Below are 25,000 nucleotides of genomic sequence, written 5' to 3' on the forward strand. Positions count from 1 at the left end.
CTCGGTCAGTTAATGAGAGATGTGGCTAGAAGGCTGAGTGAGTTTCAGTTGTTTGTTTGGTGAGATTATTTTTTACTCACTTTTGATGTGTATTAGAGGCTACATTTAAAGGAATTTGGCAAATAATGACAGAAAAGAAATAAAATGGTGCATAACTTTCATGGACTTATTTTGCGGTAATTACAAATCGCAAACTCATCCTGATCCAAAAGTCCAGTGAAGAAATTATTTGATTTTAAAGCCCCAAAAGGCCCCGAAACGCACACTTTTTTTTTCAGTAAAAAGATCTCGTATTAGATTTAATTGCGCCAAATCTAACCAGTTCCTTCTTGGCAGAAGTCTTCAATTTGATTTGACTGAAATCTGTGAAATCATTATTATATCTGCTTATTAACAGACAAAAAGCAAACAAACTGGACTAAAAGCCTCCTTGGCTGAGGTACGTATTGAAATATGCCACTACAACACACTCTCAAGGTACAAACAGAACAGATAATCATCTTTTAGCAGAAAAAAGCTAAATTAGGTTTGAAAAGATGTGACTTTTTGACAAGACACTCAAACGAAAAGATGATTATTTACACTTTAATATCCTCAAACTGGATTAAAGCTCTTGAAAATGTCAACAACAATCAACTGTCCTGGATGGATATAAGGACACATTTAACTCCTTCAGACCCAGCAGATGCCGGTGAGTGCCTGACAGCTTGTGTGCGTCGGCATCTTCAAAACCTCCTGAACCAGTTCTGCAACCTCGCGGAGCATCGCTAGATGTGTGACATTTAAAGGATGTGATCCGGGTGTCAATATGTGTCGTTGGGAATGAACTGCTCGCCTTCTGCTGAAGAGAATGTGTTTCTGTGCAGCTCAGCGCCTGCAAATCTGTGCATTTGACCAAGAGTGTATTTTAATAGCGGCGTTGGAGGTACTTCACTTTTTGTTGAACTCCTTTCACTTTGATTTCGTGCTTTGCCAGCGACCCTCTTTGTATTTTACGATAAGCTAATGAAGAACTGAGCAGGGTAGAGAGGCCTGTCCGGAGAGAAGCAGCCACCGTGGATAAAAGCAACACCCAAATGCTTGATTTAAAGTCAGCTTGATTTAAAGCCAAAATAGAAAGGCAGCCATTCCCTCAGACAGAAATACACCTACTCTCTGTGTATAAATAGTGATGAGGAGGGAGAATAAAGGCTCACACACACTGAGAGGTGCTCAAACAGTCACAAACACAGGTCCAGAATGCCTGACATGCTTCTTTTTTTAAATATTACAATAAGACGAACATGGTGGGAAAAAAAAAATTGGACTTCAAGGCTCCACTAGTGACCAAACTGAAATGCTGGAGAGAAGGAAAAAAAGACAACATTCAAAATGTAAAACAGCTCATCACCCCTGAGCCCCTCCCTCCCTCAGCACCCCTCTCACTTCAAAACCCTCTCTCCTCCATCCCTGCATCACCTTCATCCCTCTCTCCTCCGCTGCCGCTGGAGGAGAATGAGCCGGTCCCCTCTCGATAATAAGTTGACAGCTGTAGAAAATGGCTTCTTTCAATTTGGGTGCTCCCAATCTCATTATATTGTGATAGGAGAGAGCTGCATGACTGTTTGCCTGTTTGGAGGCTCGTACGGGAGAAGAGCCGAGGCACTCGAGGTGGAGGCTGAGAGGGAGATACTCAAAGAGAAAGTTGGGAGAAGACATTTTTTAAGAAACAGGGAAAGGGGGATGAAATGAGCAGAGGAGAGAAAAACGAGAAAGAGGAAAGTGACATCCGCCGAGGGAGAGGCAGAAATATGTGGGGGAAAGGGTTGAGAAGAGACGGAATGAGAGAGAAGATGGACAAAGAGAGCGAGAACCCTGCAGTAACAGAGCAGGACGACCTGTGAAAAGACGTGACTCACTGACAACACTTCGTCTTTCGCTCTCGGTCATTTAAAAAGGGGGCTGACGGCTCGTTTTTCTGGACAGACAAACCCTAAATTCAGCTGCAAATAGCCACCAGGAGAAAACTTGACTCTCAACATCAATTTGTAAAATAATAATCTTCGGCTCTGAGAGTTGATTCAGAAATCACAGTAAAGGGGTGGCAACGGCGGGAAGAGCGTGATCAGCAAACATTTCTTAAAATGTCTCTTTTGTGCAATATGGGCCTAAAAACTGAATAGCAATGAAACATTCCTTTTCCTAAATCAGCACCTTGTTACTCCCACATGGACCTGTGAATGCTTTAAAGGCGCTCAATTCTGTATTGTGAGCAGAGGGATTGACTCCCCACGGCTCTCAACATGGCGGCAGCTGAGCTGGAGGCTTGCAGCGAACAGTGCAAACAACGGCAACAGTGCTAACAGTGTTTCCCTGTCGGAGGGTGGGCGACATAGACGGCATATAAGAAGTTGACGTAGTCATCATGACGTCACCCATCGGTTTGTGGACTGCCGTATTGAAGCCTCGAGTTCGACAATTTGGACGGCGCCATCTTGGCTTTTTGCAACCAGTAAATAAAAGTTACCATATTTGGACTGCGGAGGAGTGACGTGGAGACGCCGTTTACGGCTCTGGTAGCGTCAGCGACCTTTCAATCCTAGTAATCCCGTCGTAAAGCATACTTCACTTAATGGTCTATTTGACTCTAAACGCACCAAAATGTACAAATGAACATCATGCTGGATTGAAAAAGACTTGAAACTATCAATTGAGAACATAAACTCATCTTTGCAATGTTTACTAATGGAATACATCAAGTGAGAAGTAGAGTCATTTTCTCATAGACTTCTATACAATCTGACTTAATTTTGCAACCGGAGGAGTCGCCCCCTGCTGGTTGCTGCCTGGTTGCAGCTAAGCTTCTGCAACAATGTGGTTATTGCAATACGACTAAGAGCTTTGTGGAAAGCTTTCGCAAAGCTCACAGAACGCCTCCTCCGAAAAATATGACTATGCGCCCGACGCCGCAGAGTACCTCGCATCCTGTTACAACAACAACATTATTCATTCTAGGCACAACTCTTCCTTGATGGTGTTTTCCCCAGCCATTGAGTTGTGTTGGTCCAAACTTATATGGAACTATTGAATCACGTCAGACAAATACATCAAAGCCCACCTGAGAAAAGATTTGAAAAACGCAGGTCCAAATCAAAAAGGCTTAAAGACGCACAGCCAAAAGAGCATAAATCATGCATAACATGCACTATAAGGGAAGCATGTTTGTATATCAATAAAGCAAGGAGAACCTTGGATGACATCACACGTCGAGGGAGAGTGACTTTCTCTGCTCAGGGCAACAACATACTCCACTACTGTATATCTGTACATTGCAAATAGTTGTTTGCTCCTGTATTAATGCTCTGGATGTGAATTATAGCACCGTGTAAAAAACGCTAACGATTAAATAAATACCGCTGCACGTTCATTTTTACTCTGATGGGCGACAGGCTCAGCTACGTTCATCAGTCCTGTCATAATGCACAGATAAAGCATTAGCTAAATGCTGCATGGTGAGTTGTACATGTGGCAGAAAAACAGAAACTTGAAGGAATAGTTCAACACGGTGAGTAATACACATACAAGTATTTGTCTTCTTGCTGAGAGTTAGATGAGAAGATTGATACCAATCTCATGTTTATGGTAGACGGTAGGGGACCGTTAGCCTAGCATAGCTGTTAGCCTACCTCTAAAGACGTATTAATACACGTATTAACACAGTATTGTTATGAAGTGAATAAGCGTATTTCCCGAAGTGTGGAGCTATTTCTTTATTGTAGACAAGGAAGAAAGGCTCGGCTATTATTCACACGATAACAAAGCAGATTTCCCTCCATGTGGAAGCTCCTCCACTGAAGCACTCTGGCCTGTGGCCGACCAACCAAACAGCTACTGAAAACCCCGACCACAGGAAGAGGCACCGAGAAACCAAACTGCCCATCATCAAACCACACAGCCAATAAAGGAAAGCCGAAACCTGATCCCCCTCCCCACACACACACACACACACACACACACACACACACACACACACACACACACACACACACACACACACTCTGTGTTTCACGCCTCATTGTGCATGAAAGCTAATTTTACAATTCCAATAATTTTTCCTTTCTATTATCCTCAACATCTATTTATATTCCAGGTTTATTCCAGCTATATTTTACAGTAATGAACGCACACAGACTCACAAGCTCACAGGGAGAGAGAAATACTAGCTTTAGGAATTAACTGGCGGAGTGCCACCCCTCCAACAAACTGGAGCTGACTACCAAAAATGTCCAGGCAGACATGACAGAAATGACAATCACACAGGGCTGTGCTGTGCAAGGGCACAGGAACATCACAAAGGACGACTGTGCACATGCATGTGCACACACACACACAGCAATGCAAAACAAAGGAAACCAAATACTTGTACCAAATGTACTTGTACATGTATATTAATTTTACAAAAGGACATTAGCATCAGAATCAGAGTTTATTGCCAACTCCGTAACTCATACAAGGAATTTGTCTACAGGTGAATGGTGCATGACAATAAACACAATATAAGACATCATTTAAAAATAGAAAATGTGAATATGTACATTAAAACATGGTAAACAAACAAACAAATAGCAGTATGTTAAAAAAGGATATTATTAAAAGTGTCAAGTGTATATTAATAGATAATACACATGCATGCAGACAGGAATAAAACAAAAAAGGTTCATGAATGCACACACAATATAGACAATATAATGAAGCTCCATCCACACACACACACACACACACACACACACACACACACACACACACACACACACACACACACACACACACACACCAAATGAAGATTAGATGAAGAAAGGGAATGAGACTGCCTGCAGCATGTGGTGTGTGTGTGTGTGTGTGTGTGTGTGTGTGTGTGTGTGTGTGTGTGTGTGTGTGTGTGTGTGTGTGTGTGTGTGTATCAATCCTTAGCCCACATTGAGCTGTCTGCCTCAGCCTGCACTAAGCAAACAGCAGGGAGGGAGAGGCCTTCATGAAAACACCCAAGAAACTAGGAACACTGGGAGCACAGACAAACACACACACACACACACACACACACACACACACACACACACACACACGTGTGCTCCTGACAGGTAGCAGACAGCATTCCTAAAAAGCACAGCCACCCCACCAGGCGCACTGTGGTTAAGCTATTGTCTGAATCTCTGGGCGATCCCTTGAGTCTCATCCAGGAGAGGCCGTCCACATACTGACTCTCAGTCCAGTCTGATACTGTGACAACACACACACACACACACACACACACACACACGTGTGTGTGTTGGTGGTTACGGTGCAATTAACCACACCAATTAGCTGGTTCTCTGACCAATAGAGAAAACAGAGAGCTCCCCCTAGAGGTGAAATTGCATCATTGGAATAGCTGATGAGAAATATTAAGAAATCATGAAAATGTGTCCACAATTACAAAAAAAAATCAAAAACCTGAACGCCAACAAAGGATTTCATTTCAATGGTGGAGTCCAACTGGGAGAAACTAGGTAATTAAAATGGGTGGAAATGAAGTAGTTCAAATGTAAACGGCTGAAGGCAGAGTAAATTGTGTGTGTGTGTGTGTGTGTGTGTGTGTGTGTGTGTGTGTGTGTGTGTGTGTGTGTGTGTGTGTGTGTGTGTGTGTATGGGTTAGCTTTAAGCCTCTGAAAACACTTGCGCCTACCGACCAAAGTCTGTACACCTGGTCGACGCACCTGTCTCATCCTCCATTGTCCATCTGTGCAGTCACACACACACACACACACACACACACACACACACACACACACACACACACACACACACACACTGGGGTTGTCTGGCTTACGGAGCTTTTTGTCTGTTTGTGTGTGTGTTTGTGCGTGTGTGTGTGTGTGTGTGTGTGTGTGTGTGGGTGTGTGTGGGTGTATGTGTGTGCCCAGTGGAGAACGGTCAGGATGCCTACTACTGTACTGTTCTTCCCCTCCCCCCAAAACCCAGCCTCCATGGCTGAACTCAACAGATTAAACTATGCAATATAACCCTACCAATCTACCCCTCCTCCCTCCCACCACCCTCGAGTCAATTTCTTCTTGTCCTCTCTCTCTCTCTCACTCTCTCTCTCACTCTCACTCTCAGTGAAATTATTTCTCTTTTTTCTCTCTCTTCTACCATTCTCTGTGCATGTGCACATGAACACATTTTTCTGTTCTTCTGAAGATAGGCTGCAGTGGCAAGGAGATATGTATATGTATATATATATATATATATATATATATATATATATATATATATATATATATATATATATATATATATATATATATATATATATATATAGAGGAGTACCAAAATACATTAGGCAACGCTGCACATGCACAATCACACAAAGGCACGTGCACTGACACAAACATGCACCCTGATGCAGCATCAAGAAGAGATGCTGCCTGGAAAATATGGTTCTACAATGTAAAGGGAAAACGACACACATCGGAGTACACACACCAACGCAGCTCCAATATGAATGAAGGAAAACAGGAACAGACATACCTTTGTGTGTGTGTGTGTGTGTGTGTGTGTGTGTGTGTGTGTGTGTGTGTGTGTGTGTGTGTGTGTGTGTGTTTGTAGGGACAGAGTGCATGTCAGTCCCCAAGACAAAGAGGCCACACACTCAGTCTGATAGTGACAGACTGACAGACAGGAGTACGTGCGTGTGTGTGTAGGTGTGTGTGTGTGTGTGTGTGTGTGTGTGTGTGTGTGTGTGTGGCAGGGATATGTGCAGGAGCGGACGTCTGCTACAGAACCAGCTGGAAAACGTCAGTTTGCTCAAATTGCTGTCACAGCACTGCATCTGTGCGTGTGTGTACGTGTGTGTGTGTGTGTGTGTGTGTGTGTGTGTGTGTGTGTGTGTGTGTGTGTGTGTGTGTGTCTGTTCCTGACTGTTTGCATATTTGAACACGACAAGAGATTTGACACTCAGAAAGTGAGGAGGGCAGGCAGTGGCAGCTCATCTGTCAGAGGTTTGTGTTACTTGCTATGTGTGATTTTAATGAAGAGTTGCGTTTCATTTCCTGTGTGTGTGCCTGCGTGTGTGTGTGTGTGTGTGTGTGTCTCCCGCTGTCCACTGGGTGTGGTTATCCTGGAATCACTATAAAACTGTGAATCATGGGCCTCTCTGTGTGAATGTAAGTATGTGTTCACGCTTTCTGTCCGTGGGTGTGTGTGCGTGTGTCCGTCTGCAAAACAATACGCATGCACGCTCCCATCCGTGCATTAAAGCATGCTGGGTATTTGTATTTGTGCTTGTGTGCAGGCCTGTGTGTGTGTGGGTGTGTGTAGCCCGTAGCTAGCTGCAGTGTGTATTGAGGGCAGTACATCAGGGTAAGGCAATCTGCCTCTGAACAGCTCCTTCAGGTGAGATTTATCACCACTGCACTTGGCCTCTTATTACGGCGATGGATTCCCTACCTCTGTATCTGGGTGCACGTGTGAGTGCACGTGTGAGTGCATGTGTGTGTGTGTGTGTGTGTGTGTTTTCTTAGCCCCCCTTCGGCCTGTATCCTTATTAAAGTGCTGCAGAGGGAAGCAGCCATTGGTTTGTGTTGACTCCACCCTCCAGGACTCCTGATAGGGATCCACTGGACACGCACACTGGGAATAATACAAATGGGGAATGACAACAGAGAGGAAATAACGCTGAGGAGAGGAGAGAGATTTGGGTTGATTCATTCTCCCACCACACCTTTTGCATTTGGACTACAAGTTGCGACCAAACAAAACTACAAATTCCAATTTCCCTTGGTGCAAATCACGCACGGTCCCAAAGCAGTGGAGCTGACTGACAGTCAGTTAGGTAGCACTGGAGAAATAGGTCATAAAGCTAAAAATACTTATCTATGTCTCTCTCTTTCTCTCAGCCTCTCTCTATCCTGTCTTCTAAAAACACACACAAAGTAAAACAGATAGAAAGTCTAAATAAGAGGGTGATGAAAGGAATAACTCTGAAAAAGAAATACCCTTAAAAACATCAGACCTCAGGCTTAGCCTACTCCGGCACGAGTGAAGAAAAAAACTGAGAGCGAGAAAAGGGAATGAGAGAGTGCAACTGTGTGCGCATCTGTGTGTGTGCGCATCTGTGTGTGTGTGTGTGTGTCTCCATCCGCACGGGTGATACCGCACAAATGAGCGAGTGAGGGAATGAAAGGGAGAGATTGAAAGAGAAAGAAAGATCTGGAAATGGATGCTCAGGCTGTGGTTGCAGCCATCACGCGGGGCTGTTTGCACACAGAGCCGGTTATTACATGGAACTCATTTAGCTCGGCTCAGTCAGGCAGGGCAGGAATAATATCATATAGGCCCCCGCCACAACCGCCGCCAATACCACAGCACACCATTATCTACATCTGCCCCTCCAACCTGCACAAAGAAGTAATATCGCTGAAAACAAGCGCCACATCAACATGCCATTTTCACCGTTTCTGACACCTGTGACATTCCTGCCGTTGGTTTAATTTAATTGTGACCAACATATCACTCTGTGACGCAGCACACTGACATATTGTATAGTTTGGGTATGAACAGTGGACTATAAACACGTTCTGCCAGTAGATAGTTCAAATCCACAGTAAATCGCTCTCAGGGAAGTCTTATGAGTGAGATATCCAAGAAGATTTAAAAGGATCTGACAAAATGCAGAAAGAATTTCCTTCAGTACGTTTTGCTGAATATTAGATTACTGACATGCTTTGATTCACAATGTAAGGAGTCGGGGTGGAGGGTGGGGGGTGAGTTGGGTGGGGGTTGAGGGTAAGCGACTTGGAGGGCTCAGATGGTTTGAGGCCGAAAAGCAGGGAAATGGAAAAGAGAGAGAGAGAGAGTGAGACAGAGAGGAAATGGCTGAACAAAAGGGAGATGGCGAAGAAGAAAAAAAGAGTGATGGATGGAGAAAGTGATGAAGAAGGAGGGAGGGGACGCAGGGGTGAGAGGAGGACAGGGAGGAAATAAGAGGGTGGGAGGGGGAGAGAGGGAGAGGAGAAGGAGAGAAGGAGAGATTAAACAAGTCTCTAATCCAGCAGAGAGAGAGAGAGAGAGAGAGAGAGAGCTGGTGGGGAAATGCCCAGTAGATTGGAGCTGCTCTCCTCCACTGATTTGCCGTCGCACACAAATGAACCCTCCACTGTACTTCCACACACATCACTGCAGGCTCACTCCACTCACACTCCAGTGACGATTGTGAATGCATCCTGCAGAATTTACATCCCACTGAATTGATAAAAATTCATCGCAGAGATTCACCCAAAGTTATAGAGACACAACCGGCTGTATGGAGTCGATATTAAAACCACATTTGTGCGATTTGTTTACCCCATTTTGCTGAATAGGCCCCTTTGAGTTGTTAGCCTTCCAGTAGCCAGTTTGTTAGTAGACATGCTAATTACCGGGCCTTGTTTAAAAGCCGATGGCAGTGTGTGTGTGTGGAAACCGGAACGTAGTTAAACCCATACTGCGAAACAATGGCATTTATACAGTTGGTGAGGTGTTAAAGAAAGCGTTGATTGCTGTGGCCTTGTGTGATAAATACACACGGCTTTATTATTGCACATGGAGTCAGACGCTGGAGTGGAACAGTGAGCCAGCATCCCTGCAGGTCTGCATCTGGCTCGCAACTTTTCTGCTTCCTTCCACGTCTTCCTTTTTGTCAAAACTGAAGAACTTCAAATCAAAAGCAAGACCACCGCTGAAAAGTATAAACAACAGTTATAGTTACTGGCCCCCAGGCTCTTTTATTTTTAGATTATTTACTTAATATGCTTTCATTCTTTCCCTAAATCATGTTGCATGTCCTTCCACCACAAGCTCACTTCCCTCTCTGCCCTGGTACATATATATATATATATACAATTGACAGATTTGCATGGAATACATATATATGTATTCCATGCAAATCTGTCAATTGTGTATATATAGACTAATCTGGCCACCCTTTGGCTCTGCTTGGATGAGCTTCCCTAAGAGGAGAGGAGAAGAAGCTCTGAGCTAAAAAAAGGTCCCACACGACAGCCTCCATCCACCTGTCCCCTCCTGTCCCGTCACCACAGAGCACCACTGGGTACCAGTTTATTAGAGCGTTGTTAAATCTCCAAATTATTCATCTCAAATCTGTTCTGACGCCATCATTGAGATATGTGCAATGCATTCCCCCCCCCAAAAAAACACTCAAATACCATCACAGTACAATCACGGCAGCACACAGTTGCCCAATCAGTAGCATTCCGGTTCCCTCTCTGCTGTGAAGTGCTGTTCAAAGCATGACACGTACCGGGCAGTCGTTCGTGGAATTGCACGAAATGTCGCCTGTGTCTGCGTCTCAGACAGACAGACAGACAGACAGACAGACAGACAGGTCTGTATCTATATCCCTGCTCAGGTGAAACCTGTGCAGCATACGACGTGCGCCTCTGTTTTTTTTTTTGCACACATGTCTATGACTTTTCTTTGTTTCAAACTGCCTGTATGGATCTGATGTGTGCTCACTCCTCGTCTCTATTCGTATATTGGAGCTGTTGTGGTGTGCATTTGGGTTTTTTTTTGTTTCCCTGTAAGTACCCGCTGACAGACGCACATCGGCCACCTTTTTGGCCGGGAGCCCAGGCGGGCAGCAGGCGTCTGCATTCCTCTGAAACCAGTCTCAGAAAAACAACACACACACACACACACACACACACACACACACACACACACACACACACACACACACACACACACACACACACACACACACACACACACACACACAAAAAGACCCCCCTTCCAAAAAAAAAAAAAAACCTGCACAAAGGGGATTATTAGGGGAGAAACTTCACGGGGAATCCACCCGTTTAAAGACCCATGAGTTTAATGAAATGTCCGTTAAGATGCACGTTGAGCGTAAAAAAACGCCGGACTGCAATTCAGATTTTATTATCGGCTTCATTATAGGCGCTGAAGATGAAAGCAAGTTTTGGAGTTAAAGCCGTGCACCAGCGTATTTACCTCGGATTATATATCTCCGAGAGGTCCGGCAGGAAGAGGTACCGTAACGCTGCAGCTTCATCCTGCCTACCTGTTTACCCCCTCTGTGTGTGTACCCCCACACAAAAAATGTGCTCACAGGTACGGTAAAGCCAATCTAAGCTCCCATGCCTCCCGGCCAGCCTGCCACTCCAGCCCCGGCTTTGACCGTGATCTTGGCTGGCCACAGTGGCAAGGGACACACCGGGTCACCCAAAAAAAATCTACCTCCGGCATTCCTCCATATCCCTGCACACACGCTGCTGTTGGCTCAAATGATTATATGAACTGCATCGGCGCGCACAATAATCCCCTCGTGCCAAAAACACAGAACCCCCCTCACCCCCCCACTCACACACACACACTCACACACACACTTACACACACACCCCCTCGTCAACTTTTCTTTAAGGCTGATTCGCGTCCGCTGACATTATCTCCATCTCTGCCCGTATGCATTGCATGTGCAGATGTGTTGGTAACCGCGCTGAGAAATATCTGTGAATGCAAAGGCTCTTTGAATTGCACTGACAGCATGCACACGTACAGAAAAAAGCGCAAACGCTCAGGAAAGGTGTACTTACGATTTGAGGGGGTTCTGCACCGCTGTGGCCATTTTGATATAGTATGATAGAATGCAACACTGCAGAGCCCGGTATTGTACATGTAATGTAGCTGCTATTCCAATTTCATTCATTCTCTGGGGCTGCGGCTGGAGCGAGCAGCCAATGGGAGGCGGGAGCGCCCCGTGACAGCTTTGGGGAAGTGTAGTTTTCTACGCATGTCAACATGAAACACGCTGAAGGGAAGAGCACTACAACTACCAGCGGGGATGGCGATTTAAGTGGACCGCGGTCCCGCCTCGGACTTGTGAGAGCAATGCCATCCTCCAGTTCTGGATTGATTTAAATTAAAAATTAAAAAAATATGTATAATGTGTCAGGGGTTTGGTTGCAGGACTGTCTGTCAGTCTGAGGATGCCAGCTTCTCTTTTGCATTGTCTCCTTGTCTGGATGATGATGATGATGATGAGGATGATGATGATGGGCGAGGTTGAGTCTGCACTGGCCAGTCCCAAAATTGCACCACATCATGTAAGTGGCAACTTGATGGGAAGCCTACATTTCATACTGAATGAAGATCAAATAATATTGTGAAATTATTTAAGATGTGTTTTCACATTTTTTTCTTCTTATATTTACTTTAGTGAACTATTGGCCAAGTACACCTGTGATCTTATTATAGGGAACAACTATCAAATCATACATATTCATAAAATCATTAGCCTAATTTCCCCAAGACATACAATCCATACAGGTGGTCAACTTAATTAAAGAAAATATATACCTATACCTCACATACAATTATAGGCTATTACCCTTTAATTACAAGTTTATACTACCTATTTTAGGGCATATTAAGAGACGCAGTGTCTACATAACCTTACAATAGTGGTGCATGTTGATAGACCATAGTTAATCTTATATTATCAGTGCTAGGTAGCCCTGCACTGAGCAGCTTTAATTATTCATTAATCAGGGGCGATGGGTTGAGGGTATAGGCCTATAATTGATTCTTTCAGACATTTGTCTCTCGTGGATGAGCTCGGATAAAAGACTGGGACCCTCTTCAATCTCTGTGTCCCTCCATCCTTTATTCCTTAATTCCTTCTTTAAATTCCTTCCCAACATGCTTTCCCTCCCTGCTTGGAAGGAAGGGAAGGAGGGAGGACTGAAGCAAGGAAGCAAGGGAGCAAGGGAGCAAGGATTGGAGCTTAGCCAGGACAGTTTGAGCAGCAATGCTGGAATTTCGTTCTCCATGTCCTGTTCGCAGCAGTGGCGCCTCTCTGAAGCCATCCAGTGACATGTGATATTTATAGATCTGTGCTAACAAATATTTAATGAACATTAGCGAGCAGCTCCAACATGGCACCACTGCTCCAATAAAAAACACTCTCAGACCGTTAAATAGAAACTTTGATTCAGTGTTGCTGTAATTATGAGTTAGTTGCTTTTTTTTAAATAACTCATATTTAATCATCTTTATGTATAGATTAGCGAAACAAACATTTGGACTTGAATTGTATTTGGTTTGAATGAATGATCTAAACTTGAAACATATTCTACAGAACACTCATATCATTTATGTGTCTGTGAAGTCATCATTTCATCTAATTTCATGCTATTTTTATCCTCTAATATCGGAAGTTTGTTGAATTGCAGGTCCTGTGTCATTCCGCATGTTGTCCACAAGGTGGTGCTGGTGCACCAGGCGAGACGCTGACCGAACCTACGCACGAATGCGTCCTACGTCACCGGCCCGCGCGCGCCTTGGCTCCTCCCTCCGGCCAGCACACGCGCTGTTGTTGTGATTGACAGACAGGAGAGAGAGACACAGAGAGAGGAATCATGTTAAACTTTCGTTTCGAAAACGTTTTAAGAAATTAAACCCGGCGATGTCCGAAATACTCATGAAAGAAATGGAGAGTATCTCGATCGGTCCGACGAAGGCCGAAGAGACTCCGGACGCTGGGCGGAGCTTCCTGCTGGTGGACGAACAAGAAAACCTCCAGGTAAAAGTTAGCTAGCAAGTTAGCTAGCGAGCTAAGGAACAACAACACATTCTGACGAAGGCCATGAACCGACGCTGACAGTCACACTGCTGATAAATGAGGTGTATTAGCGTGATAATGCTTCAACTGACAGATGATTACGTCACTATCCGTAGCTTCACCCGTCGTGTTTTGCTCGTAGCTTAGTTGTGTTTTCGTTTACAAGGGCCCGAGAGAAACGAAACTCCAGCCGAGAGAGGGAGCAGCAAATGGGGTTTGCTCATTTGGGGGAAGTCCCGGATGAGTCACGTGACCCAGCTGACACGCAGGGAAGCACCTTGTTGTGTGTTTTATTGTCGCAGAAGTGCAAAGTGCAGCCGATAATGAGGGTTTTGCAGTGCATACTTATCCAGATAGTCTGTTGTCTATGCACCAGCAGTTTGAGCCTGAAGGGTCAGCAGAACACTGCTCATGAATACAGCCTTAATTTTGAATATTTCTGTCTGGACTGGATGTAAATAGTCTCATATATTAGTCACCCGAGACTGAATTGTTCCCACAAATTCAATACGCTCAATGAGGTCCGCGAGGGGAGCCGATTATATCACGTTTGAGACTGCCTCAAATGTCTCCCTGAACATTTCTTCTCCCTCCCCAAGGTCCGCGATGAGTCCGACTTCGTGGACCGACTCCGCTGCGGGGACGTGGCGGGAGTCAAGGTCCTCTCCATCTTCGGCAACACGGGCGACGGCAAGTCCCACACCCTCAACCACATCCTGTTCGGCGGCAACACCGTGTTCTACACCTCCAAGTCGCCCAGCTCCTGCACGGTGGGAGTGTGGGCCGCGTACGACCCCACCCTCGGCCTGGTGTCGCTGGATACGGAGGGCCTGCTGGGCGCCGCGGCCAATCAGAACCAGAGGATGCGGCTGCTGCTCAAGGTAGCTATTCGGGGTCGAGTTGACTGAAAAAAACGGATGTATTTACATAAATTAGTACATTTTGAATAATAGTTTTGTCGTCAAATCACACAGGTCCGAGGTGCTCGAAGGTGCTTGCTCTCTATTCATCTATCCCCTCCTCTTCCAGATCTTGGCGGTGTCTGATATCGTCGTCTATCGTACGCGGGCCGAGCGCCTCCACAACGACATGTTCCAGTTCCTGAGCAACGCCTCGGGGGCCTACCTGAAGCACTTCACCCCGGAGCTCCGGGCCCTCTCCAGCCGCTGCGGCCTGGACGGGCCTCTCTCTACTCTCGGGCCGGCCGTCATCGTCTTCCAGGAAACGACGCACACCCAGTTACTCGGTCACGGTAAGGGGGATAAATATACTGGGAACCCTTTTTACAGGATTTTTTGGTTTTGATCTCTTGATCACCTCCTCCGTCTTCACCTTTTCTTTACCGTTGTAGATTCTAAGGGCCAAGCCGACGCGCTGCTCCAGAAGCGGTTCCACGACCTGGGCTTGGGGACGGAGGCTTTCAGCTCGATGCAGTACGTCGGCACCCAGACCATCACGCCCCCAACCGACTACGGCCGGCTGCTGGAGGCCGTCCGGCAGCAAGTGAAGAACACTCACACGCGCTCGCCCCGCCAGCCCGGGATCGTGTTCCACGCGCTGGAGGTGAGCGGTGGACCAGGAAGTACAGTTTTAGAGATATTTGAACCGAGATGAAGGCAGTTTTGTGTCCACATTTCCTCTCTCCCATCAATCTCCGCCATCCTTTTTTTATTTATTCCCTAGGCCCTAAGTGAGCGTTTCTGTGGGGAACTGTCAGACGATAAGATGACCCCTCACTCCTTCTTCCCAGACGAGTACTTCACCTGCTCTGCTGTCTGCCTCAGCTGCAAGTAAGTCATGGCAAACGCTTTTGAGCAGTTTCTTTTTCGTCCTCAGTTCTTCTCCATTCTAGATTTTTTTTTTTTGCTGGACCTGACATTTTACCGGGGCCAAAATCAGGGAACATTTTGACTGAAGCGCTGGTCAAAAAATTAATAAATCATCATTTCAGAATTATTTCTTTAGAGTACGTTACACATACAAGGAATTTGACTCGGTGAAATGCTTAACAATGAAGATAGACATAGAATAAAAACAAAAGAATATATAATAAAAACAATAAACATAGTGCAATAATAGATACATATGGTAAAGTATAATTCAGTATCATTCAGCCACTCTTCTGTTCTTATGCAACATTACACCTCTCAGCCCTTATATATATTTATATATATTCTTTAGTGCACACTGATTTTGCTCCCAAATCCCTTGTCTGTACTTTCTAGTTCTAAGATCAACAAAAAAAATCTAATATCCTTTGGAATGAAAATAATCCCTGTGTGATTCATGTGGATGTCCAAGAATGTCAGGGAGGACTTTATCACTCGGTTAGTTTTATTTCTGGGCTGCAGATCTCAGAGTTCACAATGGATGCTTTCTGAGACCCACAGCCTCGCCGAAATTTACTACTGGCCTGGAGTCAGTGCAAAGCGTCAAAAACTGTAAACCATCAAATCTTATCTGTCGTGGTTAATTTCATAAAAAAAACACACAATTAAAACGATTAGGAAATAAAATATAAAGCTTATAAACAGGTCATAAATCGCTCTCTTTTTGTCAATTTTATATTGCTGTGAAAACATCGCCTGAAAACATATGTATTGATTAAAGTTTCTTGCCAAAATCTATATCTTACAAGACTACATTTGAACATTACATTTGCAGAATGCACATTTTTCCCTGAACGAAGCATTAAAGTATCATCGTGCAATTAAATAGAACTTCGGTTAACGTGAGCTGTTTGCTGTTTGCCGCCAACGTTAACGAGCTCTCCTCCTGCAGATTTCAATATTAATGAAAGTATTTTCCACTCTTTTATGGAGGAACAGCTGCAGCTTCTCGTGGTCATCTGTACGTTGTGTCTGCTGAAAGGATGCAAAGGATCCGTCTCCAGTTTAACAGCCTTTCTTCCCTTTAGAATTGCACTGTGGAGACGTAGTAGATGTATTGTTATTCAGTCTTAAATCCTGTCTGGTGCAGATCTCAAATTTCTAAATGTCTTTTGCTAAACGTCGTCTTTTTCCTTGAGTTGGGGAACAATCCTTCCTCTTCAATATCGGCACGCGGCAGTTAAAAGCTTTTATAGCCAGATGGAAACATAAACAGCAACACAAACAGAAGTTTCTCTGTTGCCTCTGGCTGAATAACAGATTTTGATTTCATTCTCTTAAAGCAGAAATCTGTTGTTGTTCCTCTGGATGTCTCCCCAATGGGACACATAAAACATGATGTCTTTTCCATATTTTTGGGGAAAAGGAGAAATGGAAGTCCCCTTCTCTTTGTGCTTCTTCTTGATGGAGAGCCGAGAGTGGGAGAAATCTGAAAGCAGTCGGCCCTGGATTAATGGACTGTCTGACTCTTTACAAAAAAAAATCCCGTCCGCTTCACCGACTCTGACGTCTGTCCTGTCGGTCTGAAGGGTTTGGTTTTCTGTCTCGTCTCCAGCATTCGCTGTAAAAACGGAATGAACCATCTGAGAGACCGGGTGCCCCACATGGCGGATGGACTGTGCCAGTATGTACACCAGTACAACAACAAGGTGCTCATCTGTAAGGTAAGACTCCTCACACCAGTGTCACCAGCTGCTGTAGTTTCACTGGGTTTCTGCTGTTCATCTCAAACAAATCCCACCCTGAACATTACACCTTCTATATTCTTCTCTGTGTTTTTATGTCTCGTGTCCCCAGAGGTGCTATGAAGGAGGCAGAGAGGTGATTGTTTTGCCCAAGACGTCCGCTTCCACTGACAACCCATGGTTTGGACTGGCCAAGTATGCCTGGTCAGGGTACGTACACACACACACACACACACACACACACACCTTTTCACTGCCTTTTACCCGATGATCATGCACGTCGTCTCCCCTCCTCTCAGCTTTGTGCTGGAGTGTGCTAGCTGTGGTGTGATCTACCGCAGCAGACAGTACTGGGTGGGGAACCAGGACCCTGAGAGCGGCGTGGTGCGATCTGAGGTCAAACATGTCTGGGAAGGGGTGAGTACTCCTCCACCTCCTCCTCCTCCTCTTCTTCTTCCTCCGGTTTATAGTTTCACTGCAAAAATCACTGCACACTGAGGTCATTGTTTCGGCATCTGGTGGATGAGATTATTCAGAGTTATCTGGCATCCAATGTTCCTCGAGGCCAGACCAGATAGTTTAGAGACTGAGAATACAAGACATTATATTTTTAGCATTACATTTTCCATTTATGCAACATAAAAATGAGAGTGAGATCCTGCTAGTGATGCAGCCACCTGTCATCCCTCGCTCCCTTCTTCTTGACTATAAAACCTTCTCCTCTTAATTGTCTGCATTTTGGTCATCCCCTCTTTCCTCTTTCAGTCGGACACCTTTCTGACCAACCACCAGAACGCGGCCCAGAGGGTCCTGGATGGGATGAACTACGTGATCCAGTCCGTGTCGGAGTACAGCACGGGGCCCACCAAGGCTGTCGCCGCCTGGGTCACCGACCAGGTGGCTCCGCCGTACTGGAGAACCAACACAGAGATCACCGTGAGTCTGACCTTCAGTTATAAAACACTTTTAACACACGGTTAAAAAATGATTGACCCCTGTTTCAAATGTGTTGCCCTCCCCGTGCCCCTCAGGCCTGTCATGGCTGCAGGAAAGTGTTCGAGGAGGCGGAGAGGAAGCACCACTGCCGGTCGTGTGGCGAGGGCTTCTGCCACCCGTGCTCCGGCCACAGGATGCCGGTGCCCGAGAGAGGCTGGGGCAGCGGCCCCGTCAGGGTGTGCAAGGCCTGCTACCAACAGGGGGGGCCGGCGGCCACCAACAGCCAGGGTAACACACCTCCGACTCCAAGTCCTTTTAGTGAAGCGAGAAATAGTGATAGATGCAAAACCGTGTTAATGATGACGTCTCATTTGCACGCATCTTATTCCTTTCTGTTGTAATTTCAAAACTACACATAGATTTCCATTTAAATTAAATTACAGACGGCATGAATCTCTGATTTTGTGTAATTTAAATGCAGATTGTGTCTGCGATAGCTGCTCACGTATAAACAAGTGTTATTGCTGCTTTTACATCTGTGTCTTTCTCTCACACACCTCTCTTCTTCAGTGTCTAAGGTGGAGCCTCGGGGGCTGATTGCCCGCAGAGTGACCGAGGTGGCCCAGTCCACGCTGGACATGGTCACCACAGCGGTGGACTACCCTCTCTGTGAGCGCAGCGCCGTCTCATCTCCACACACTCGCACATTTATCGCCGGGTTACATATGTTTACCGTTCCGTCCACTATCCTCTCCCAGGTTTCATGAAAGACGTGGCTCGGCCGGACTACTGGGTGCCCGACCAGGACATCGCCCAGTGCCACCAGTGCTCCAAGACCTTCACTCCGGCGATGTCCAAGCACCACTGCAGGGCCTGTGGGCAGGGCGTGTGCGGCCCGTGCTCCACCAACGTCAAGCCCGTGCCCTCCCGAGGATGGGACCACCCAGTCCGGGTGTGCGACGGCTGCAACGCCCGCAAGGACAGTCTGTGAGCTTTCAAAAGCAAACGGGAGAGCTGATCCACGCTATAAAAAAAACACTGTGAATCCCGGCGACGACGAGGATCCATCATGAAAAGACGGGCTGTTTTGAAGCTTAAAAAAGGACCCCGGTCTGGATTTTATCAGCTGATTTAGGATCAGCTTTCCCATCTTTTTTTTGCCTTTCTTGACCAACTGAGTCCGCAGCGGTTACGAGGTGAAACTCAACACGGGTCACCTTCTGACTGGACGATTGGGATCTTGACTCAGTTCTTGTCGTAACAGCAGGGCTTGTACTCTCGACTGTCGTCTTCCTTCCTCGCACCACGCGAACAATTTTCCATTTTAAACCAGTTTGTTTGCTGAAAATAGAAAAAAAGATGACGCTCTGGGAATAAGGGTGGGGGGAGGTTTTGCAAAGCCCTCAAAGGAAAGAAGTAGAGCTTGTGTGATGGGATCTTTTCCATCTTTGTGTGACTCTGGACAGACGGAGGTCTACAGCAGAGCGTGCCTTCATGGGACTCTCCATTCCCATTTCTATAGCTCCTAAAGTTCGTTTTAGGGGATTCTTCCGTGCGAGCGAGGAGCAGTGAGATGAAATGTGCCTGATTGCGGAGCAGCGTGATCTACAGCCTGGCTCTTTTAACTCTAACAGTGGTGTCAATGTGGGGAAGTGGATAGGAAGAGAAAACCTTTAGCACAACACATTATAAACATTCCACTGTCTGGGAATACCTGTGTACGGATGTAGAGTGACTATGAGGTTATTGTAAAAATATAAAATAGGCACTCTGTTGAGCCACTGATGCTTCTCCTGAAAGCTCTCTTAATATATTGAATGCACCTGCACCAGACTGGAAAATGTAGTCGTTTACATTTTTGAGCATAAAAATCACTGCAATGTTAATGGAAACGTACACAAAAGAGTTTCTCTGTTTAACCAACTGGATCAATGTATGCAATTAATCTCTGTCTAGAAATAATCAATTCAAATTTTAGAGATGTTTTCCAGAAATGTGTGGAAATTGAGCATCTGGATTTTTCTTTCTTAAATCAGACTTCTTCAAATAAAGAAAAACAAAGGAAGACTTTGTGTCTCTACAAATGTTTTCCATCACTCACTTCCTCTCTCCTCCTTTTCCTCCTCCTCTCTTTAGTTGCTGCATAATTGATCACGCTCTAATAGCTTAAATGGATTACTCATTGTCGCAAAAGTAACTAGATGATGTGGCGATAAAAAAAGTAGAATGCTTGTCCATCAAATAATTAATCTGCTAAATATGTGAGTATGATTTGAGGAAACCTGGAGATTAATGTTTGTGTTTTTTATCCACAGACTTGCTCTTCAGTTTCAGTAATAGAAATTAAATATATATATATATATAATTATTTTTTTTAGGCTGTATTAAGACACTTCTCTGACATGTTTATATATATATATATATATATATATATATATATATATATATATATATATATATATATATATATATATATGTGTATATATATATATATATATATATATATATATATATATCATAAGCAATAATACCTCTGGTTTGCTTTTCTTTAAAGTTATTAAAGTCAGGGAGATATTTAGCTCATTCTATGCAGAATTTGGTGGTACTTTACTGTAATATTTTTTTATTGTATTATGTTTCCAGTATCCATCATAAAACCCACTGAGAGAAGATGTGAACATCTTGTGTTTCCATTTAAAAAGCTTAAGTTTGGAAACGAGTCTAGATCATTGTGGTTGAACAGCTCCCTCCTTTTTTTTACATTTTGCACAAGCAGTTCTGTCATCACATAATATTGGAATAAAAAATGAGTAACATATATGTTTTCTATACATGTTACTGGCCCTCCGGCCCCTTCGTACCGCCTCAGTCCGGCTCCGCGTGACCCTGAACGCATCGAACACAGAACATGAGCTAAAGTTGGAGCCGAGGTCGGCGGAGCTGGTGGTATCAACTTGTGTTTACTCCCCTAAGAACTGAGAAATAACCACTTCCACCTTGTGTTTGTTTGTTGATCATCTCCAATCCATGAAGTCATTCTCCTCTCTTCATGTCTTGGTCCCTTCTAGTGAGTGATGCAGAGCCTTTTCCTGTTTTTCTTTGTGTTTTTGTTCTCCCCCAGGAGACGTGAGATTGGCCTCTAGCTGGTTTACCCAGAGAACCACCAGGGAAGCTGCTATTTCCAGTGGCTGTTACCTACAGGTGTGTTTTCTCCCTCCCTCTCCCTCCCTCCCTCTCTCCATCCCTCCCACCACGTCTGGTTCAAGGTCATCTGCAGTTCACGGTCCCTGATGTCCAGCGCTGTAATGGATAGCTGACTCATTTCCATGAAGCGGTGCTCATTTCCTCCACAAACTAATTACGGCGGGCTAAACAGACGTACACAGAATGTCAATGTGGAGACAGCAGCTCTCTCTGTATAGACTGTTGACGCTAGTTTGAATGATATAGCACAACGTTTTGAATTATTGACATATCATAAAAGGTGATGATGTAAAAATATAACACTTTATTGTTGGTTGGCTTTGAGGCGACGATCAGCTGGAGATCTTAAGTGTTCTTTTTATGTCCTGCTGCAGCACAGCTATATATATATATATATATATATATATATATATATATATATATATATATATATATATATATATATATATATATGCAGAACAGCCACACTGAAGCGTTAGTTGGAGGCAGTGGTGACAAAGCCACCACAACATATTTAACAAGATAAGAACACTATTCCATCTTCCATATCTTTATTTACATCTCTGGTGAGACAATTGTTGGTCTTCTTATGTAATAATGCATTTATAACCTTAACACATGTTATTTACATCTCTTTTTTTTTGTTGTGTCACATGAATGTATACATATGTATATCACCATAATACAAAAGACAAAAAAAATGGAAAATGTAATCTCCATTTTGTTCCAATATCCGAACCGTGTATCCTATGCTATAACATCCCTGTTGTGATTTAATAAAAGTAATCCAAATCAAATGGATGTTTGTATTTTTCTGAGCTTCTTTTGTAATTGTTTATGAATGATATGTTTGTGGAGAAAATTAGGACAATAGAATATCAAAGTGATTTCTAGTGTATTTGACATAATAGAGAAGAACTGAGAATCACGCTATTTATTACATAAACTTCTGCTTTACTTAAACTTTCTGCTGCCCTGAGCCCAGTTTGCAGCAGTAATAATAATAATAATAATAATAATAATGAACTTTATTTACACAGCACTTTTCTTAACAAGCTTACAAAGCAGATAAAACCTAAACGACAAAAGAATAAAATGCAAACAGTCTGATAGTCGAGCTTTCCACAGTCTGAAGGCTCCAAGAGCAAAGAGCCAAAGGGCTGCTTCCTCTGCTCCTCGTTGGTGTGAACAAGGAACCCGAGAACAAACACTCAGATTAACTTGCGGAGAAGTCTGCTTCTTCTTGACACCCTGAGGTGAAAAGGATCAAAACTCAGCTCGGTTCCCACGAAAGCTTTGAAACGCTTCGTGAACAATACTGGAAGAGCTCTTTCATGCAGATTGATCTGTTTATTTTTATATCTGTAATGTGTAGAAGAAATCTGTCATGCTGGAAGGTTGTGTTTGGTCTTTCCAGTGTGTGTGTGTGTGTGTGTGTGTGTGTGTGTGTGTGTGTGTGTGTGACGGCATACTGACATATTTTACTTTTATCATGACAAACTATGACAATGTTGTGACTTTTTACAACACATAAAGGATAATACAGTACATATTTGTATTTCATACCATACTCACATTTTTATGATATTTTAAGCCAAAGCGACATAGTGGTGCTGACTAATTTTAACCTTTTAAAAACTCACCTATTTTTAGGCCTCTGCTGGAAAATGTCATATCCAAACTAAAAAGGGTGTATCTCTGCAACCACTAGGGCTATTTTAATACTTTTGATGTTATAATAAAAGGTACACGTGAGGTATTTTGTTCAGATGTGTAAACATCAGTCTATATGTTACTGGTTAAGAGTAAATGAAGATGACACACAGCAAAAATTAAAGGGTTTCAGGTCCTCCTAGAAGAAAATCACTTTCAGGATGATTATTTCTTTGAAATGATGCAGCTGTAAGGTCCAACTCTAACCCAAATCATAGCTCAATATGTGAACATTCTCTAACCCAAATCATAGCTCAATATGTGAACATTCACTAACCCAAATCATCGCTCAATATGTGAACATTCTCTAACCCAAATCATAGCTCAATATGTGAACATTCTCTAACCCAAATCATAGCACAATATGTGAACATTCTCTAACCTAAATCATAGCTCAATATGTGAACATTCTCTAACCCAAATCATAGCTCAATATGTGAACATTCTCTAACCCAAATCATAGCTCAATATGTGAACATTCTCTAACCTAAATCATAGCTCAATATGTGAACATTCTCTAACCCAAATCATAGCTCAATATGTGAACATTCTCTAACCCAAATCATAGCTCAATATGTGAACATTCACTAACCCAAATCATAACACAATATGTGAACACTCTCTAACCCAAATCATAGCTCAATATGTGAACATTCACTAACCCAAATCATAGCTCAATATGTGAACGTTCTCTCTGCAAAGGTTGACTTTGATAAAGTGAAGCAGAACAAAGTTAGAAAGGGTTTAGGACAGAATATTCAGGCGAGGTCTCATTGGGGCCCATTGGCGCTACTTAAATGCTATTTGAATTTGCTCATGTACCAAACCATATATTTCACTTGTGTATTACTTATGGTGTATAATACATCCAAATTGGTTGTATTGGAGATTGGTTAAGAATCAAGATGACGTAAAGAAAGCAAGCGAACGGGGCAGTGGCCATTTCATAATAACACTTTGCCTGTTAATTCTATTGGTTTGGGAATTTTGACGGGGTTTTGCACAACAAAAGAAAGCATAAATCTGAGAGCAGATGTTTTACGAGCCACACACAAAGCAGCCAGAGTGTGAGGAGAAGGGGCTGAAGCGGGAAATCTGTGCAAGCAATAACACATCTTAGTGCAAGCATATTCGCTTCGATCAGAAATCCAAAGGGTTTTGAGGAAAAGGGTTTTGAGTAAGAATGTTTTGAGGAAAAGGGGTTTGAGGAAAAGGGTTTTGAGGAAAAGAGTTTTGAGGAAGAAGGTTTTGAGGAAAAGGGTTTTGAGGAAAAGGGTTTTGAGTAAGAGGGTTTTGAGGAAAAGAGTTTTGAGGAAAAGGGTTTTGAGGAAAAGAGTTTTGAGGAAAAGGGTTTTGAGTAAAAGGGTTTTTGAGGAAAAGGGTTTTGAGGAAAAGAGTTTTGAGGAAAAGTGTGAGTCACGCTTTCAAATTGAAAGACCTCTTTGATTAAATACAATGCTACGGAGCGATTTCCAAATGCATGTGGAGATTTAGATACAGATTGTTATATCGCAAAATATCTGCATAGCAAAATTTAATTGCCACACAAAGTATCACACTTTTATGATACAAAGTATTAATATAGCAAATAGGGATATCAGGATTAACCGTCAAACAAACAAATCTTGCCGGTTTGTGTCCGCAGAGATAAAGTTTGGATTTAGAAAATGACCAAAGAGTCTTTTCCACTGAGATTCAACACAAAATATATTTTCTAGTCGCCGATCCCGGATAATGCGTGTTGAAAATGGTGGTAGGAGAGCTAGCTAACGTTAGCAACAATTAGCTAACAGCCGTGAGGTTCCTTTTAGCTACGTTGTGCTGCGTTAAAGCTCCATTCGGGATTAGACGAAGCTAAATGATATATCGTTGTCATGATGTGTTCAAATGTAATCTTGTAAAAATGTAGTTTCGGT

The 25,000-nt window shown here is 43.7% G+C and overlaps 2 protein-coding genes across 2 annotated transcripts in view; one reads left to right on the forward strand and one right to left on the reverse strand.

The window, feature by feature from the left end:
• dpf1 (double PHD fingers 1) overlaps window positions 1–11,709 on the reverse strand; it is a gene marked incomplete at its 3' end in the record, with an annotated part of 38,741 nt that extends 27,032 nt beyond the window's left edge. The window contains exon 1 of the mRNA XM_079224673.1: window positions 11,631–11,709. Coding sequence (XP_079080799.1) covers window positions 11,631–11,662 — 32 coding nt within the window. The 5' untranslated portion in view covers window positions 11,663–11,709. The remainder of the gene's footprint in view (window positions 1–11,630) is intronic.
• A 1,791-nt stretch (window positions 11,710–13,500) lies between these two features.
• LOC306742949 (zinc finger FYVE domain-containing protein 1) lies at window positions 13,501–20,213 on the forward strand. The gene is made up of 12 exons (XM_079225408.1): window positions 13,501–13,618; window positions 14,257–14,538; window positions 14,687–14,909; window positions 15,009–15,220; window positions 15,341–15,447; window positions 17,102–17,210; window positions 17,344–17,441; window positions 17,531–17,648; window positions 17,997–18,167; window positions 18,263–18,455; window positions 18,738–18,836; window positions 18,926–20,213. Exons 1-12 carry the CDS (start codon window positions 13,502–13,504, stop codon window positions 19,156–19,158), a joined length of 1,962 nt encoding a protein of 653 aa, XP_079081534.1. The 5' UTR covers window position 13,501; the 3' UTR covers window positions 19,159–20,213.
• The last annotated feature ends 4,787 nt before the right edge of the window (window positions 20,214–25,000 follow it).

The sequence above is a fragment of the Taurulus bubalis genome (assembly GCF_910589615.1).
Source record: "Taurulus bubalis genome assembly, chromosome: 10".
Lineage (NCBI taxonomy): Eukaryota > Metazoa > Chordata > Actinopteri > Perciformes > Cottidae > Taurulus > Taurulus bubalis.